Raw genomic sequence first — 18,769 nt, 5'->3', positions numbered from 1 at the left:
AAAGCAGCTAGTAAGTCCTTAAAGTATCCATATACTTTTCAGATTCTAGGTCAGGTTTGGGAAGGTGAAGTTAATTAAATCTCTGCCTGGACCATCTCAGCTGTGGCATCATTTTCATTCAAAGGGAGTTTGGGGGGTGGGGAAGAAGAGAAGGTGTCGCCACCTGGTTGAATGCTAGTGGGAGGATCTCAAGGCACCTCTTAACTGAACACAGCAGGAAAGCTGAGAAAAATCGAAGTGAATTTCTGAGATCTGTGGCACATCTTGATGAAGGAACCCTCAAGATTGAATGTATAAAGGGAGCTCTTGGATGGAAATAACGGTAAAACTGGGAGTGAGTCCTGCTGAGATTTTTAGGCTTAAGAAAAAAAAAAGTTGACACTAAAAAATAGCGTGTTAAGTTAGTGGTTCTTGCATTAATTAACTCATTGCACAGTAAAGATTTTTGTTAAATGTGAAACACTGGCATAATTCACTCAAGCAAACTAGGGATTCAAAATCTCCTCGGCTGCAATTATGCAGCAGGACTAAACATGAGGTCTACTCTGATCCAGACTTAACCAACTGTTTTGCAAAAGATTACTTTGACTCCCTTAAGGCAACATCTTTTGTTTGCTCATGGGGTTAGTTCTTCACTGTGGGGGGGGGGGATCTGCGGAGATAGTCTTTGGTCGATGACAAACAACATGGCGGTTGAGGACAGCCCTAGAATGCCAACAGTAAAAGGAGACGGCCAATTGGCCTCTCAAGTCTGCACCGACCCTCCGAAGGAGTTCCCTATCGAGGGTCACTCCCGACTATCCCCGTAACCCCAACTAACCTTTTGGACACAAAGGGGCAATTTATCATGGCCAATCCACCTAACCTGCACACCTTTGGACTGTGGGAGGAAACCCACACAGACACGGGGGAGAACGTGCAAACTCCACACAGTCACCCCCAAGGTTGGGAATTGAACCCGGGTCCCTGGCGCTGTGAGGCAGCAGTGCTAACCACTGTGCCATGCCGCAACCTGCCGCCCCTCCTAAATGCTCTCGGGTAACGAAGCAGGGCTTTACATCAAGGTGGGCTGTGAGCGAGGCCTTTCCTCGCCCTCAGGAATTACCTGCCGTTAAGAATTCCTACCAGATTCCCTTCCCCCCCCCCCCACCCCTTCAGCACATGAAGAAGGTGCAGTGGTTCTCTTAGCGCAGATTGTTGAATACATCTTCAAACATTACGCCAGTTTTACTACAAGGGATGGACATCTTACCTCGGCCTCCTCAGTTTTTGCAGTGGGCGTTTCCTCCTGGTTTGGTTGGTCGGTTGTGCTTTCCTCCGCCGTCACCTCACTGGCGTCAGCGACTTTAGTTGTGCTTCCGTTCTTCGCTTTCTCATCTGGATCCTCAGTGCTTCCCTTATCTGAAGCAGCAGTCCCTTCCACCAACCCTTCCGATGCCGTAACATCCGCTTTGTCCCCGTCCAATGCTGCATTCGCCGTCTCAGAGCACGCCTCCCCTTCCTGCCCGGGCTCTTCCCGCGGCGCCGCTTCCTCCACGGGTTCCTCCAGCAGCCCGGCCACCACCTTGGCCTCTGTGACGGCGGCCGGCTGCTCCGCCGCTTCTGTCTTTTCCGCCGCCGCTTTCACCTCGCTGGATTGCTCCTCCTGACGGATTTCCGGGGGCTCCTCCAGCACCCCCTCGTTCTGCTGCAGCACAGCCCCCTCCCCCGCGTCGTCCTCCTGGGAACTTGGAGGTGCTTGCTGCGTGCTGTATGCCCGCGAACTTGCTTCGACTGGATCCTCATCCGCCGCTGGCACAGCAACGGGCACGACGTCGCCGATTTCTTCAATCTGCACCGTCAACTCCGGGGGAAGCTCGTCCTCCTCGGACATCCCCTCTTGTCCGTATATCTCGTCTTCCTCATCCTCCTCCAGTTCGTCGATCTCCTTGTAATCCATCTCATCTTCATCCTCCTCTTCCTCCTCCTCCTCGTCCTCCATTTCCCCTTCTTCAAAGTCCTCCTCATCATCGTAGTCCTCCTCCTCGTCATCGTAATAGTCGTCCTCGTCCTCGGGATATTCCTCCCCTTCTTCATCCTCGCTGCTGTTGATGTTGATGACCGTTAGCTCTTCGTCCCCGTCCTGAGATTCCAGCTTCGGCTCTTCGACGGTCGCAAGTTGGGCTAGGGGTTGTGCTGGAGGTGGAGCGGGAGCCGGAGCCTGGGCCTGATCAGGGACTGCGCTTGGTGCCTGGCTTTGAGGGGGCGAAGTGACCACCACCTTCTCGATCTCCTCCACCTCCTCTTTCTTGGCGTCGGGGGTGCCCCCGCGCTCGGGCAGGAGCCCCTCCGGGACGATCATGACGCTGTCATCCGAGTCGCTCTCGAGGGAGATCTCGACGTCGGACTCCTCCTCCTTGTCGTAACGCACGAAGACCGGGCGGTGGCCGCCGTTCCCGAACAGGGCGTCGTCGTCCTGCTGCGTGGCTACCTCCGTCTCCATTTCCCCCTCGGGGGCGTGGTTTTCCGCCGATCCAGCTGCAGCCAGCGGTAAGGGGAAGCGGGCGGGCACCGGCAGGCCGCCAAAGCGCCCCTGCGAGGTCAGGCCCGCCAGGGGGTCAGACTGCGGCCGGACAGGAGGGGCAGGCAGGTGGAAGGTGGGCACTTGAGGTTGCCTGCTGGACGCCTGCAAGTCGGGCGCCGACGGTTTGAAAGCTGCGGCGATCAGGCTCGCGGTGTTAAGGGGCAATTGAAGAGACGGAACCCGCGGGTGTATCAAGCAGTTGCAGATGACTAATGCTTCTGAGCAAAAAGCCGAGACCTGCAAAACAAACAAGATGCAAGTTCATTAGTGACCTTAAACGTCCAGGTTTCCACACCTTACTTAACCTAACTTGACTTATTAGTTTAGACGAATGAGAGGTGGTCTTATTGAAAGCTGTAAGATTCTGAAGGGTGGGGTGGATGCGAGGGTGGAAATCTAGAACCGGGGGCACACAGCTTCAAAATAGGGGGGGGCGAGGACGCACGTCCTCCGAGGGTCGTCAGTCTTTGGAACTTTTCCCCAGAGGGAAGTGGAGCCTGAGGGACATTAGATCTATTCAGGGCTAGAGGTGGCACGGCGGCACAGTGGTTAGCACTGCTGCCTCGTGACGCTGAGGGCCCGGGTTCGATTCGGACCCCCTGCCCGTGTGGAGTTTGCACATTGAATGAAAAATGAAATGAAAACCGCTTATTGTCACAAGTAGGCTTCAATGAAGTTACTGTGAAAAGCCCCTAGTCGCCACATTCCGGCGCCTGTTCGGGGAGGCTGTTACGGGAATTGAACCGTGCTGCTGGCCTGCTTTTCAAAGCCAGCGATTTAGCCCTGTGCTAAACAGCCCCTGCTAAACAGCCACATTCTCCCCGTGTTTGCGTGGGTTTCACCCCCACAACCCAAAAAGATGTGCGGGGTCGGTGGATTGGGCCCGACGCTAAATTGCCCCTTAATTGGGTCTTCTAAATTTATTTTTAAAAAATATATATTCGAGGCTGCGTTAGACAGATTTGTGACCGCCAAGAGAGGGGTCAAGGGCTACGGGGGTGGGGGTGGCAAGGCAGGAGCGTGGACTTAAGGCCCACAATCAGATCTTACTGACTGGCAGAGCAGGTTCGAGGGGGTCAAATGTCCCCCTCCTGGTCCTATTTCTTATTCCCCGATATAATGTCCTGCGGGACTGCGCACAGGGAGTGGAGAGGGGTTACTTTAAACCCTTGATGGACCACTCTTCAAACATGCTCACAGTTCTGGTCTTCATTGTATAAACAGGGCACACAAAGAAAAAAAAGATCAGTACTGGATTGATATTAAAACCCAAGAGATTAGACCCATCAGGTATGATTGAAATGGTTGACGTTTCTCTCGATTGACGGGCGCTCTGATAAGAGACCTTCAATACGACTGAAGGGTTCGATGGGGGATATACGGAGATGTTTGCGCTCGTTGGGGACCCCAGGACTTGGCGCCCGTTAAGATTCTTTGCTCAGAGCGCGGGGAGAGCGTGGCACAAGGAGTGGTTTAGTCAACTTTTTTTTTCCAAAAAATGTCATTCAATCACAAGGACGGGGGTGCCACAGGCAAAGCCAGTATTTGCTTGCCCATCCCAAATCGCCCTCGAGGAGGCGCTGGAGAGCCACTGCCTCGAACGCAACTGAGCGGCTCTCTGGATCATTTCAGAGGGGACCACATTGCTGTGGGGGGGGGGGGGGGTCTGGAGTCACATGGAGGCCAGACGGGGCGAGCTGCAGAGATTTCCCTCCCTGAAGGACTAGAAGGTTCTCGTAAAGGTGAAACCGTCACAATAATGTGACAGTGTCACCTTCACCATTGCTGAGATCAGTTTTATCCCAGGTTTATTTAATGAATCGAATTTAAATCCCCCCCCCCCCCCCCATCTCAAGTTGCTGGGCCATTTTCCCACGACTTGTGTAACTAGTCCAGAAACATAACCATTTTTCTACTCTCCATGGGGAGGCCATTCAGCCCCTCGAGCTTGCTCCGCCATTCAGCCCCTCGAGCTTGCTCCGCCACTCAGTTCCATCGCAGCCGATCTTCCACCCCGTGCTATCCCCTCTATCCTTCGATGTCCGTTAGCATCTCAAAACCCCCATCGACCGTCTTGAACGTGCTCAATGACTTTGAGCTTCCGCAGGCTCTCTGGGGTAGAGGAGTCCAAAGATTCACCAGCCTCCGAGCGAAGAGATTCCACCTCACCACCACCCTAAATGAACTGCCACTTTTTCCAAGGCTGCTCCCCGCCCCCCTCAGTTTCTAGACCACCACAGCTGGGGATGCCGCAGCATTTGAGGGGAAGCCAGGTAGGTGGTGTAGTGGTATTGTCACTAGACTAGTCATCCAGAGACCCGGGGTATTGCCCTGGGGGACTGAGGTTCGAATCCCACCACGGCAGATGGCGAATTTTGAATTCAATAAAAATCTGGAAATGAAAGTGTAATTAACGGCGGTCACATTGTCGCAAAACCCATCTGGTTCACTGAGGACCCTTTGGGGAAGGAAGTCCTTACCCTGGTCTGGCTGACATATGACTCCAGACCTGCAGCAATGTGGTTGACTCTCAAATATCCTCAGTTCAAGGGTCATTAGGGGTGGGTAATTGGTGCTGGCCCACGAAACAATGTAAAAAAAAAAAAAAAAAAAGAGTAGTTTACAGGTACAACTGAGCATTCTCAAACGGAATTGAGACAGACTTAATTAGGTCCCTGCTTTATGGGATTGTTCCGCACTTAAATTTACAAGCTACAAGTTGGCTGAGCAGTTTCTGCTCTTCTACAGGACAGTGTTGTGCAGCTGCAGCACCACTTCAGGCAAGAAGGTGGAACTGCAGCATGACGTTTACATAGTCTTATTATATGTACGGACAAGGGTTATTATAAATGGGAACATTTGGAGCAGTGAAGTGTCCGGGGACCCGGCAGCTGTTTCCTTGTGTTACCTCGGTGTCTCCATCGTTCTGACCCCGGCTGAAGATTCTGACGGCGCAATGCAGCGGCGGCGGCCATTTTGAATTGGGAACCAGCAGCAGGAAGAGCAGGAGGCGGCAGAGTTCCCTCCGGCAGTCCGCGCGGAGGTAGGGGCTCGCCTTGCCCACGCCCTGCTGCAGACGGATCAGGAGGGGCAGCACCAGCTCATGGAACTTCTGCGGGGAGAGAGAGGAGGAGGTCAGCAACAAGGCGACGGCTCCTCAGTACAACAAGACGACAGGCTGCAGGAGTTTCATTCCCTTTTTTTTTTTATAAATATGTTTTATTGAAATTTTTTCCCCAAACAACAATTTTTCCCCTCTTACAAAGCAAACGCAACAATAATACAGAAATTTTTAACAATACACAAGTAACAAAACCCCTTTATCTTTGACCTAAACTAAACTAAACCCTCCCCCCACCCCCCGGGTTGCTGCTGCTGGTCATCTGTCTTCCCTCTAACGTTCCCCTAGGTAGTCGAGAAATGGCTGCCACCGCCTGGTGAACCCTTGAGCCGATCCTCTCAGGGCAAACTTTATCTGCTCCAGTTTAATGAACCCCGCCATATCATTTACCCAGGCCTCCAGTCCGGGGGGTTTCGCCTCCTTCCACGAGTAGGATCCTACGCCGGGCTACTAGGGACATAAAGGCCACAACGTCGGCCTCTTTCGCCTCCTGCACTCCCGGCTCTTCCGCAACTCCAAATAGAGCGAACCCCCAGCCTGGTTTGACCCGGGACTTCACCACCCGCGAAATCACTCCAGTCACTCCCTTCCAATACCCTTCCAGTGCCGGGCACGCCCAAAACATATGTGCGTGGTTTGCCAGGCTCCCGCCACACCTCCCACATTTGTCCTCCACTCCAAAGAACCTGCTCAATCTTGCTCCCGTTATGTGTGCTCTATGTAGCATCTTAAATTGAATCAGGCTAAGCCTGGCGCATGAGGAAGAGGAATTTACCCTGCTTAGGGCATCAGCCCACATACCCTCCTCTATCTCCTCCCCTAGTTCTTCTTCCCACTTTCCTTTTAGTTCGCCCACCGACTCCTCCCCCTCTTCCCTCATCTATCGGTAAATCTCTGACACCTTGCCCTCTCCGACCCACACCCCTGAAAGCACCCTGTCCTGTATCCCGTGTCGGGAGCAACGGAAATTCCCTCACCTGTTGTCTAGTAAACGCCCTCACCTGCATATATCTCAAGAAATTTCCCTGGGGCAACTTATACTTTTCCTCCAATGCTCCCAAGCTCGCAAAAGTCCCATCTATAAATAAATCTCCCACCCTCCTAATTCCCAATTGGTACCAGCTCTGAAATCCTCCATCCATTCTTCCTGGGGCGAACCTATGGTTGTTCCTGATTGGGGACCCCACCAGGGCTGCCCGCACCCCTCTCTGTCGCCTCCACTGTTCCCAGATATTCAATATTGCCGCCACCACCGGGTTAGTGGTAAACCTTTTAGGTGAGATCGGTAGCGGCGCCGTCACCAGCGCCTCTAAACTCGTCCCTTTACAGGACTTTCTCTCCAGTCTTTTCCACGCCGCTCCCTCACCCTCCATCATCCATTTACGTATCATTGCCACATTGGCGGCCCAATAGTAATCGCCCAAGTTCGGTAGTGCCAATCCTCCTCTGTCCCTACTACGCTGAAGGAACCCCCTCCTTACTCTCGGAACTTTCCCTGCCCACACGAAGCTCGTGATGCTCCTGTCTATTTTATTCAAAAAGGTCTTGGTGATTAGTATAAGGAGACATTGAAATACAAATAAGAACCTCGGGAGGACCATCATCTTAATTGCTTGCACCCTGCCCGCCAGCGATAGAGGCTGCATGTCCCACCTCTTGAAGTCCTCCTCCATTTGTTCTACCAACCGTGTCAGATTAAGTCTGTGCAAGGTTCCCCAGCTCCTAGCGATCTGAATCCCCAGGTATCGGAAGTTTCTTTCCACTTTCCTTAGAGGCAAGCATTCTATCTCTCTACTCTGGTCCCCTGGATGTATCACAAATAATTCACTCTTCCCCATGTTTAGCCTATACCCCCGAGAAATCCCCGAACCCCCTCAAAATTAGCATAACCTCTATCATCCCCCCCGCTGGGTCCGACACGTATAACAATAGGTCATCCGCGTATAACGAGACTCGGTGTTCTTCTCCCCCTCTAATCACCCCTCTCCATTTCCTGGAGTCCCTCAACGCCATGGCCAGAGGTTCAATTGCCAACGCGAACAACAATGGAGACAGCGGGCATCCCTGTCTTGTTCCCCTATATAGTCGGAAATACTCCGATCTATGTCGACCTGTAACTACGCTTGCCGTTGGAGCCCCATAAAGAAGTCTAACCCAGCGAATAAACCCGTTCCCAAACCCAAACCTCCTTAACACTTCCCATAAATACTCCCACTCCACCCTATCAAATGCCTTCTCTGCGTCCATTGCCGCCACTATCTCTGCCTCCCCCTCCACTGGGGGCATCATTATCACCCCTAATAGTCGTCGCACGTTAACATTCAGTTGTCAGGAGTTTCATTCCCATGTATTTATTTGATGCCCCTCCGATTCAATCTGCTTCCACTATCTTTCCAGATCGCGGTAATTCGCGGCATGAAAGAAATTCTCAACTCTGTGCTCTCCCGGTGCCCTCTGGTCACTGACTCTCCAGCCAAGGGAGAATGTTTCTCGCCATCAATTCATTACGAACGGTCCTTGCAATGACACAGGTTGCTGAAAAACTATTACTTATATTAATTGTACTCATTTTCCAGTACAGAATTGTAACAGCTCCCGCCAACACCCCCCCCACCCCTCAAACATCCCCCTCTGGCCCCCTCCCCCCCTGCCAACATTTCCCCCCCCCTGGCCCCCGACCGCCACCACCCCCCCCCCCCCCAACATCCCCCCTAGCCCCCCCCCTCCAACAATGAAGTCCTTTAGGTTATCCCGAGGTGGAGTAAATGTGCTTTGCAAATGATGCACTATTGTTAAACCACAAGTGACAGCCCGTGAACCGTTATCAGAATGGAAGCCAAGCTGACTTTGTACACGACCCCTGGAGTAAGCCACACTCACCTTATGTGTTTCCTCCTTCACCAAGCTTCCACAGGACAGGATCACATCGCTGCAGACTGTGGGCGTGGGGGTGGGTGGGGAGAACATAAAACAAATCAGAGAATTAGGGACTCCCATCTGCCGGTGACGGAGCCAAGAGGTCGGTGGAGCGCAGGCGAGGAGAGCGAAGCGGTTCTGCATCAGACTGTCGGGAGAGCCCGGCCCGAGAGGGTGCACGCAGAGGCCGCGCCTCTGGGGGGGGTCGCGATGGGGGTGGGGGATGGGGGCTTCACCACGCGGGAGGCGACTGAGCCAATTTTCAACGTAGCGGATTGGAGGAACGTGGAGGCTCCAGAGGAACCTCCGGCGCCCAGAGAGTGGCGGGAACGTGGAACTTGCCGCCACAGCGAGTGACCGAGGCAAATCGTGCTGAGAGACGGAAACAGATAGATGAAGAAAGCTGCAGGAGCATAGATAGAGAAGCTCTCCGGGGTAGGAAATTCGAAAGCTCCGCCACCCTCTATCGAGTGAAGCAATCTCTCCTCAACTCAGTCCCCAAATGGACTGCCCCTTATTGTGAGACAGTGTCCCCCGGTTTTCGACTGTCGAGATGAGGCGGCGGCAGCGAGGCGGGAGGGGCGCCGCGCCGAGAGGAGCAGGGAGAAGGACGTTGCGCATGCGAGGTACCTTTCAATGCCGCCAGGCAGACATCGCTGTTGGCGGTCACGTCCTGCTTCTTGTGGCCTGCCATCACCGCAGCGTCATTCAGGTCCATCAGCTTCTGCTTCTTGTTGCGGCGTTTGCTGTAGCTGACGGGCTGGGCCCCATCCCCTGCTGGCTTGCCCGCTCGCAGCTGGGTGGGCAAAGGACAAAAGCCACCGTCAGGTTGGCGCAGGGTCATTCTCTCCCCCCCAACCCCCTCGCACCACCTTTGCCCTCCGACTGCCCCACGTCGATATGTGCCTAGTTGCCTGGGAGGCGGCGGAGGGGAGGGGGTTTCAGCAAGCGGGTCCATTATGGATTCACTCCCTCATCAAACACCATCAGGAGCATTTGGACAGAACGTTAGCCTCCTGGCGAGCCACGCACCTTGCCCCCCCGGCTTCCTTACCTTCGTCGTGTCCGCCACCGGAGTGATGTCAGCGATCAAGTTGGCCAATAAGATATCAGAATGGTGGAATGATCCTTGCAGGACCCCGGACGAAGCCCCACAGACCTTCACCCACGTGGCCAGGACCTCGTAGACCTTGACCCGCACTGAGCTGCAAACACAACGGTTGTCATTTTAGTTACTGTTTTGGTCCAAGGTGTTCATGGGACGGATGGTGGGCGTCGCTGACAAGGGCACTTATTACCCCTCCCGTGTTGCCCTGGATCGGTGGCAGTGGTTCGATACACTGAGCGCGGATGCAGGTCACCGCAGGGGGCGGCTGAGGTTCAACCATGTCAGGAGAACGATGGGAGTCACCATAATACGGAGGAGCAGAAGTAGGCCCTTCGGGTCAGCTCTGCTATTCAATGATTCATGACTGATCGGATATAATCCTCAACTCCACTTTCCCGCCTTATCCCCATAACCCTCGATTCCCTCACAGATTAAAAATCTCGGCCTTGAACGTACTCAACGACCCAGCCTTTACAGTAAAGAATTCCCCAGATTCACTCCCCTCTGGAGAGAAGAAATTCCTCCTCATCTCTGTCTCCCCATTCTGAGATTCTGCCCTCTGGTCCTAGACTCTCCCACAAGGGGAAGCAACCTCTCAGCATCGACCCTGTCAAACCCCCTGAGAATCCGATATGTCTCAATAAGGTCGCCTCTCATTCTTCTAAACACCCAATGAGGACAGGCCCGACCTACTCAACCTCTCCTCATAAGAAAACCCCTCCCTACCCGGGATCAACCGAGTGAACCTTCTCTGGACGGCCGCCAATGCCGGTGTATCGTTCTTTAGATAAGGTGACCAAAACTGTTCACAGTATTCGAGGTGTGGTCCAACTAATGTCTTGTATACTTTTAGCAAGACTTCCCTATTTTTATACTCCATTCCCTTTGAAATAAAGGCCAACATTCCAGTTGCCTTCCCTATTACCTGCTGAACTTGCGTGGTAGCTTTTTGTGATTTATACACGAGGACCCCCAGATCCCGGTGTGCTGGCGTTTTCTGCAATCTCTCTCCATTTAAATAATGATGTGGAGACGCCGGCGTTGGACTGGGGTGGGCCCAGTAGGAAGTCTTACAACATCAGGTTAAAGTCCAACAGGTTTATTTGGAATCACGAGCTTTCAGAGCACAGCTCCTTTTGGACTTTAACCTGGTGTTGTAAGGCATTTAAATAATATTCAGCTCCTTTATTCTTCCTACCATAGTGCACAGTTTCACATTTTCCTACATTATACCCCATCGGCCAAGTTTTTGCCCACTCACCTAACTTGTCTCTATCCCTCTGTGTCATCCTCACCTCTTCCCTTCCCACATATCTTTGCATCAGCTGCAAACTTGGCAACAGCGCATTCACTTCCCTCGCCCAAGTCACAGGGGTGAGCAGGTTGGGCCTCTACCCGTTGGAATTTAGAAGAATGAGCGCTGATCTTATTAAGACATGCAAGGTTCGGAGGGGGCTTTGACAGGGCATCTGGAGGAGAGAATGCGCCCTCTAGCGGGGGGAAATCTGGAACTAACTGGACACAATTTCAAAATAAGGGGAGTCCCTTCTAAGACGGGAGATGAGCAAGGATTTCTTCCCTCAGAGGGCCGTTAGCATTTTGAATCCTCTCTTATTGAATGGAGGATCAGGCTCGGTGGGCTGAATGGCCTCCTCCTGTTCCCGAGGTCCAACAGTCACCAGTGAAACTTAACCCATCAGAACGGCTTGCATCCCCATCAACTCTCCTACACTCTGAAGGAGGCACGCCCTCAATCTGATGCGAGGCCCTGGGTGGCAAAAGAAAACCTGCCGTGTGAGCGGTTACCAGAGCCAGCGAGACGTGAGGAAAAATAGAGCAGAGCAGATGAAGGAGAATCCCGTCGCTCGAGGGGGGGGGGGGGAAGACACCGGCCTGAGGCTAATGTCGCTGAACTCGCGGGTAGTGGGTTAGCACTGCTGTCTCACAGCGTCAGGGACCCGGGTTCGATTCCGGCCTCGGGTGACTGTTTTTGTCGAGTTTGCATGTTCTCCCCCGTGTCTGCGTGGGTTTCCTCCCACAGCCCAAAGACATGCAGGCTAGGTGGATTGACTGTGCTAAATTGTCCCTTTGTGTCCAAAGGTTAGGTGGGATGATGGGGATGAGGCAGGGGGGAGTGTGCCTGGGCAGGGTGTACTTTCAGAGGATCAGTGCAGACTCGACGGGCAACAAATGCTGACCCAGCCCAGTGACACCCGCATCCCCAAGAAAGATCACGTTGAAGAACATCCACAAGGCAGTGTTTGCCTTGCTCACTTTCAAACTGAGGAGTGGGCGCACCTCCAACAACTTGCATTTACCTGGCGCCTTTAGAACAGGCGCTTCAACAGGAGCGTTTAAGCATGGCTCCAAGCCGCAGGACAAAAAAGCTTGGTCAAGCGAACCTGGTCTCCGGCGCCGGTTTAAGGTTGATCTGAGGGGTTTAGGGAGGGAATTCCAGAGCGTTTCCCCCCCCAGTCGATCGGAAAGCGGGGAAGGCGGAAAGAAGGGCAAAAAAAAAAAAAGGGATAGACCGTGAGGGCGGCGGGGCGAGAGAAATTACTGTAAAGGTCCCGCTTGCCAGACTTGCACCCCCATGAAACCTCGGCAACGGCAAAATCGCGAACGGACGTGCTTCAGGTTGGAAGTCAATTAAGACAGGTACCATCCTAAAACTTTATGGGTGGAAAGCATCAACGATGTTTTTGATGCATTTGAACAGAAAGTCATCGGGGGGGGGGGGGGGGGGGGGGGGGGGGGATTGTTGAGCAAAACAAGAGAAGCTTAAAATTTGTCATTTACGGAGCTGTACTCGAGACTGGAGGTGAAGCGTGATCAGGGATTAAACACGTCAACAAGCCGCACCCCACGCGGAAACAAGGCTAGACGGCGCACACTGGCAGCTTCCTGCTTGAAACTTGCATTTTGGCATTTCCTAAAGTTGGCTCACATTTTTAAATCCCGGGATAAGTGAACATTCGGGCCAAGCAATGGATGACGTGGTGGACAGAGGCTAAGCGAACCAGTGAACGAGGGAGTCACGAACGGGAGTCCTCCGCGCTTCCCCAACCCCCTCCCTCTGACCGTCTCGGCACTGCTTACACAACACCCCCAACCCGGAATGAGAACTTTGCACGATCTGACCTGTAGGCTTTCTCCTGTCCGGGTACGGCTCCGTCGCGCGGCGTGCCCCATGTAGTCAGGAGCTGGGGGAAGAGCCTGCAGATGACGTCCGCGAAGCGCAGAAGATGCTTCCTGCACCTGTGGACCCAAGACAACCAACGTCACAACCCGGGGCATCAGTTTTCAACCTGACACGTAGGGGACAGACAGACAGGCAGGAAGGGGGGACAGACAGACAGGCAGGAAGGGGGGGGGGCAGGGCGGAGACAGGCGGGCAGGAAGGAGGGGGGGGGGGGAGAGACAGGCAGGCAGGAAGGGGGGAGAGACAGGCAGGCAGGAAGGGGGGGAGAGACAGGCAGGCAGGAAGGGGGGAGAGACAGACAGGCAGGCAGGAAGGGGGGAAGAGACAGGCAGGCAGGAAGGGGGGAAGAGACAGGCAGGCAGGAAGGGGGAGAGACAGGCAGGCAGGAAGGGGGGAGAGACAGGCAGGCAGGAAGGGGGGAGAGACAGGCAGGCAGGAAGGGGGGGAGAGACAGGCAGGCAGGAAGGGGGGAGAGACAGGCAGGCAGGAAGGGGGGAGAGACAGGCAGGCAGGAAGGGGGGAGAGACAGGCAGGCAGGAAGGGGGGAGAGACAGGCAGGCAGGAAGGGGGGAGAGACAGGCAGGCAGGAAGGGGGGAGAGACAGGCAGGCAGGAAGGGGGGAGAGACAGGCAGGCAGGAAGGGGGGAGAGACAGGCAGGCAGGAAGGGGGGGGAGAGACAGGCAGGCAGGAAGGGGGGGGAGAGACAGGCAGGCAGGAAGGGGGGGGAGAGACAGGCAGGCAGGAAGGGGGGGAGAGACAGGCAGGCAGGAAGGGGGGGAGAGACAGGCAGGCAGGAAGGGGGGAGAGACAGGCAGGCAGGAAGGGGGGAGAGACAGGCAGGCAGGAAGGGGGGAGAGACAGGCAGGCAGGAAGGGGGGAGAGACAGGCAGGCAGGAAGGGGGGAGAGACAGGCAGGCAGGAAGGGGGGAGAGACAGGCAGGCAGGAAGGGGGGAGAGACAGGCAGGCAGGAAGGGGGGAGAGACAGGCAGGCAGGAAGGGGGGAGAGACAGGCAGGCAGGAAGGGGGGAGAGACAGGCAGGCAGGAAGGGGGGAGAGACAGGCAGGCAGGAAGGGGGGAGAGACAGGCAGGCAGGAAGGGGGGAGAGACAGGCAGGCAGGAAGGGGGGAGAGACAGGCAGGCAGGAAGGGGGGAGAGACAGGCAGGCAGGAAGGGGGGAGAGACAGGCAGGCAGGAAGGGGGGAGAGACAGGCAGGCAGGAAGGGGGGAGAGACAGGCAGGCAGGAAGGGGGGAGAGACAGGCAGGCAGGAAGGGGGGAGAGACAGGCAGGCAGGAAGGGGGGAGAGACAGGCAGGCAGGAAGGGGGGGAGAGACAGGCAGGCAGGAAGGGGGGAGAGACAGGCAGGCAGGAAGGGGGGAGAGACAGGCAGGCAGGAACCAACATTGTAAATATTTCATGGCTGTCCCAAGTTTCGGCACTTTCCGTATAGAACTCTGGTGTCGCTGAATCTGCCTCTGCCACACGGCCGATGCACATTTCTGTGTCAGTCGGTCCTGTGTCAACTGGCAACTCCGTCAATGGCAGGCGAGAAGAGAGCGAGAGATTCCTGCTCCGCATGACGGGAGAACATCTGACCATCGCTATCCACAGCTCCAGGCGACAGCCCGCACGTAAATACAGAGCATGCCATGACTGAACCTCAGACCTCCTGAAACCACACCTGGCCTTTAGGGAAAGAAATCTGCCTTCCGTACCGGGTCTGGCCTACAGACGCCCTCGGAGGTGGTAATTAGGGGTGGGCAATAAACGGTGGCCCATCTGGCCAACCAGTATTGCCCACATTTCAATAAAGAGTAGAGGAATGAGGGGGGGCATCTCACTGAAATGCACACCAATCTGACAGGGCTGGAGACACTTGATGGAAGGGAATCTGGGGCAAGGGGAAATCACAGTTCCAGGATACAGACTGAGGAGGAACATGTGTGGTGGAACCCGTGGAATCCTCTTTACAGAAGGCCAAGCCACTGAATATATTTAAGAAGGAAATGGGTAGATTGCTAGACCCTAAAGACGTATTGGGAGAGCGCAGGAGCATGTCGTTGAGATAGAGGATCGGCCATGGTGTTATGGGCAGGAAGGGAAGGGGGGAGACGGGCAGGAAGGGAAGGGGGGAGACGGGCAGGAAGGGAAGGGGGGAGACGGGCAGGAAGGGAAGGGGGGAGACGGGCAGGAAGGGAAGGGGGGAGACGGGCAGGAAGGGAAGGGGGGAGACGGGCAGGAAGGGAAGGGGGGAGACGGGCAGGAAGGGAAGGGGGGAGACGGGCAGGAAGGGAAGGGGGGAGACGGGCAGGAAGGGAAGGGGGGAGACGGGCAGGAAGGGAAGGGGGGAGACGGGCAGGAAGGGAAGGGGGGAGACGGGCAGGAAGGGAAGGGGGGAGACGGGCAGGAAGGGAAGGGGGGAGACGGGCAGGAAGGGAAGGGGGGAGACGGGCAGGAAGGGAAGGGGGGAGACGGGCAGGAAGGGAAGGGGGGAGACGGGCAGGAAGGGAAGGGGGGAGACGGGCAGGAAGGGAAGGGGGGAGACGGGCAGGAAGGGAAGGGGGGAGACGGGCAGGAAGGGAAGGGGGGAGACGGGCAGGAAGGGAAGGGGGGAGACGGGCAGGAAGGGAAGGGGGGAGACGGGCAGGAAGGGAAGGGGGGAGACGGGCAGGAAGGGAAGGGGGGAGACGGGCAGGAAGGGAAGGGGGGAGACGGGCAGGAAGGGAAGGGGGGAGACGGGCAGGAAGGGAAGGGGGGAGACGGGCAGGAAGGGAAGGGGGGAGACGGGCAGGAAGGGAAGGGGGGAGACGGGCAGGAAGGGAAGGGGGGAGACGGGCAGGAAGGGAAGGGGGGAGACGGGCAGGAAGGGAAGGGGGGAGACGGGCAGGAAGGGAAGGGGGGAGGACGGGCAGGAAGGGAAGGGGGGAGGCGGGCAGGAAGGGAAGGGGGGAGGCGGGCAGGAAGGGAAGGGGGGAGGCGGGCAGGAAGGGAAGGGGGGAGGCGGGCAGGAAGGGAAGGGGGGAGGCGGGCAGGAAGGGAAGGGGGGAGGCGGGCAGGAAGGGAAGGGGGGAGGCGGGCAGGAAGGGAAGGGGGGAGGCGGGCAGGAAGGGAAGGGGGGAGGCGGGCAGGAAGGGAAGGGGGGAGGCGGGCAGGAAGGGAAGGGGGGAGGCGGGCAGGAAGGGAAGGGGGGAGGCGGGCAGGAAGGGAAGGGGGGAGGCGGGCAGGAAGGGAAGGGGGAGGCGGGCAGGAAGGGAAGGGGGGAGGCGGGCAGGAAGGGAAGGGGGGAGGCGGGCAGGAAGGGAAGGGGGGAGGCGGGCAGGAAGGGAAGGGGGGAGGCGGGCAGGAAGGGAAGGGGGGAGGCGGGCAGGAAGGGAAGGGGGGAGGCGGGCAGGAAGGGAAGGGGGGAGGCGGGCAGGAAGGGAAGGGGGGAGGCGGGCAGGAAGGGAAGGGGGGAGGCGGGCAGGAAGGGAAGGGGGGAGGCGGGCAGGAAGGGAAGGGGGGAGGCGGGCAGGAAGGGAAGGGGGGAGGCGGGCAGGAAGGGAAGGGGGGAGGCGGGCAGGAAGGGAAGGGGGGAGGCGGGCAGGAAGGGAAGGGGGGAGGCGGGCAGGAAGGGAAGGGGGGAGACGGGCAGGAAGGGAAGGGGGGAGACGGGCAGGAAGGGAAGGGGGGAGACGGGCAGGAAGGGAAGGGGGGAGACGGGCAGGAAGGGAAGGGGGGAGACGGGCAGGAAGGGAAGGGGGGAGACGGGCAGGAAGGGAAGGGGGGAGACGGGCAGGAAGGGAAGGGGGAGGCGGGCAGGAAGGGAAGGGGGGAGGCGGGCAGGAAGGGAAGGGGGGAGGCGGGCAGGAAGGGAAGGGGGGAGGCGGGCAGGAAGGGAAGGGGGGAGGCGGGCAGGAAGGGAAGGGGGGAGGCGGGCAGGAAGGGAAGGGGGGAGGCGGGCAGGAAGGGAAGGGGGGAGGCGGGCAGGAAGGGAAGGGGGGAGGCGGGCAGGAAGGGAAGGGGGGAGGCGGGCAGGAAGGGAAGGGGGGAGGCGGGCAGGAAGGGAAGGGGGGAGGCGGGCAGGAAGGGAAGGGGGGAGGCGGGCAGGAAGGGAAGGGGGGAGGCGGGCAGGAAGGGAAGGGGGGAGGCGGGCAGGAAGGGAAGGGGGGAGGCGGGCAGGAAGGGAAGGGGGGAGGCGGGCAGGAAGGGAAGGGGGGAGGCGGGCAGGAAGGGAAGGGGGGAGGCGGGCAGGAAGGGAAGGGGGGAGGCGGGCAGGAAGGGAAGGGGGGAGGCGGGCAGGAAGGGAAGGGGGGAGGCGGGCAGGAAGGGAAGGGGGGAGACGGGCAGGAAGGGAAGGGGGGAGACGGGCAGGAAGGGAAGGGGGGAGACGGGCAGGAAGGGAAGGGGGGAGACGGGCAGGAAGGGAAGGGGGGAGACGGGCAGGAAGGGAAGGGGGGAGACGGGCAGGAAGGGAAGGGGGGAGACGGGCAGGAAGGGAAGGGGGAGACGGGCAGGAAGGGAAGGGGGAGACGGGCAGGAAGGGAAGGGGGAGACGGGCAGGAAGGGAAGGGGGAGACGGGCAGGAAGGGAAGGGGGAGACGGGCAGGAAGGGAAGGGGGAGACGGGCAGGAAGGGAAGGGGGAGACGGGCAGGAAGGGAAGGGGGAGACGGGCAGGAAGGGAAGGGGGAGACGGGCAGGAAGGGAAGGGGGAGACGGGCAGGAAGGGAAGGGGGAGACGGGCAGGAAGGGAAGGGGGAGACGGGCAGGAAGGGAAGGGGGAGACGGGCAGGAAGGGAAGGGGGGGAGACAGTCAGGAAGGGAAGGGGGGGGGGAGACAGTCAGGAAGGGTAGGGGGGGTAGACAGGCAGGAAGGGAAGGTGTTTCTGAACCCCAAAATACTCTCTGGGTAAAGAACCTACCTCTGACATCCCCCCTATATCTTCCACCATTCACCTTAAATTTATGTCCCCCTTGTAATGGTTTGTTCCACCCGTGGGAAAAAGTCTCTGACTGTCTACTCTATCTATTCCCCTGATCATCTTATAAACCTCTATCAAGTCGCCCCTCATCCTTCTCCGTTCTAATGAGAAAAGGCCGAGCACCCTCAACCTTTCCTCGTAAGACCTACTCTCCATTCCAGGCAACATCCTGGTAAATCTCCTTTGCACCTTTTCCAAAGCTTCCACGTCCTTCCTAAAATGAGGTGACCAGAACTGTACACAGTACTCCAAATGTGGCCGTACCAAAGTTTTGTACAGCTGCATCATCACCTCTCGGCTCTTAAATTCAATCCCTCTGTTAATGAACGCGAGCACACCATAGGCCTTCTTCACAGCTCTATCCACTTGAGTGGCAACTTTCAAAGATGTATGAACATAGACCCCAAGATCTCTCTGCTCCTCCACATTGCCAAGAACTCTACCATTAAACCTGTATTCCGCATTCATATTTGTCCTTCCAAAATGGACAACCTCACACTTTTCAGGGTTAAACTCCATCTGCCACTTCTCAGCCCAGCTCTGCATCCTATCTATGTCTCTTTGCAGCCGACAACAGCCCTCCTTACTATCCACAACTCCACCAATCTTCGTATCGTCTCAAATTTACTGACCCTTCAACTCCCTCATCCAAGTCATTAATGAAAATCACAAACAGCAGAGGACCCAGAACTGATCCCTGCGGTACGCCACTGGTAACTGGGATCCAGGCTGAATATTTGCCATCCACCACCACTCTCGGACTTCAATCGGTTATCCAGTTTGTTATCCAACTGGCCAAATTTCCCACTATCCCATGCCTCCTTACTTTCTGCATAAGCCTACCATGGGGAACCTTATCAAATGCCTTACTAAAATCCATGAAGACTACATCCACTGC

The 18,769-nt window shown here is 56.7% G+C and overlaps 1 protein-coding gene across 1 annotated transcript in view; it reads right to left on the bottom strand.

The window, feature by feature from the left end:
* The window catches only part of LOC140404705 (proline-, glutamic acid- and leucine-rich protein 1-like), a 46,442-nt gene that overhangs the window by 1,113 nt on the left and 26,560 nt on the right, over positions 1-18,769 (bottom strand). Inside the window, exons 11-16 of the mRNA XM_072493381.1 lie at positions 12,850-12,966; positions 9,655-9,805; positions 9,231-9,396; positions 8,565-8,620; positions 5,472-5,675; positions 1,253-2,800 (exon numbers count right to left, since the gene is read on the bottom strand). Coding sequence (XP_072349482.1) covers positions 1,253-2,800; positions 5,472-5,675; positions 8,565-8,620; positions 9,231-9,396; positions 9,655-9,805; positions 12,850-12,966 — 2,242 coding nt within the window. The remainder of the gene's footprint in view (positions 1-1,252; positions 2,801-5,471; positions 5,676-8,564; positions 8,621-9,230; positions 9,397-9,654; positions 9,806-12,849; positions 12,967-18,769) is intronic.

The sequence above is a fragment of the Scyliorhinus torazame genome, chromosome 31 (genome assembly GCF_047496885.1).
Source record: "Scyliorhinus torazame isolate Kashiwa2021f chromosome 31, sScyTor2.1, whole genome shotgun sequence".
In the NCBI taxonomy this organism is placed as follows: Eukaryota; Metazoa; Chordata; class Chondrichthyes; order Carcharhiniformes; family Scyliorhinidae; genus Scyliorhinus; species Scyliorhinus torazame.
This window is presented reverse-complemented; position numbering and strand designations above follow the sequence as displayed.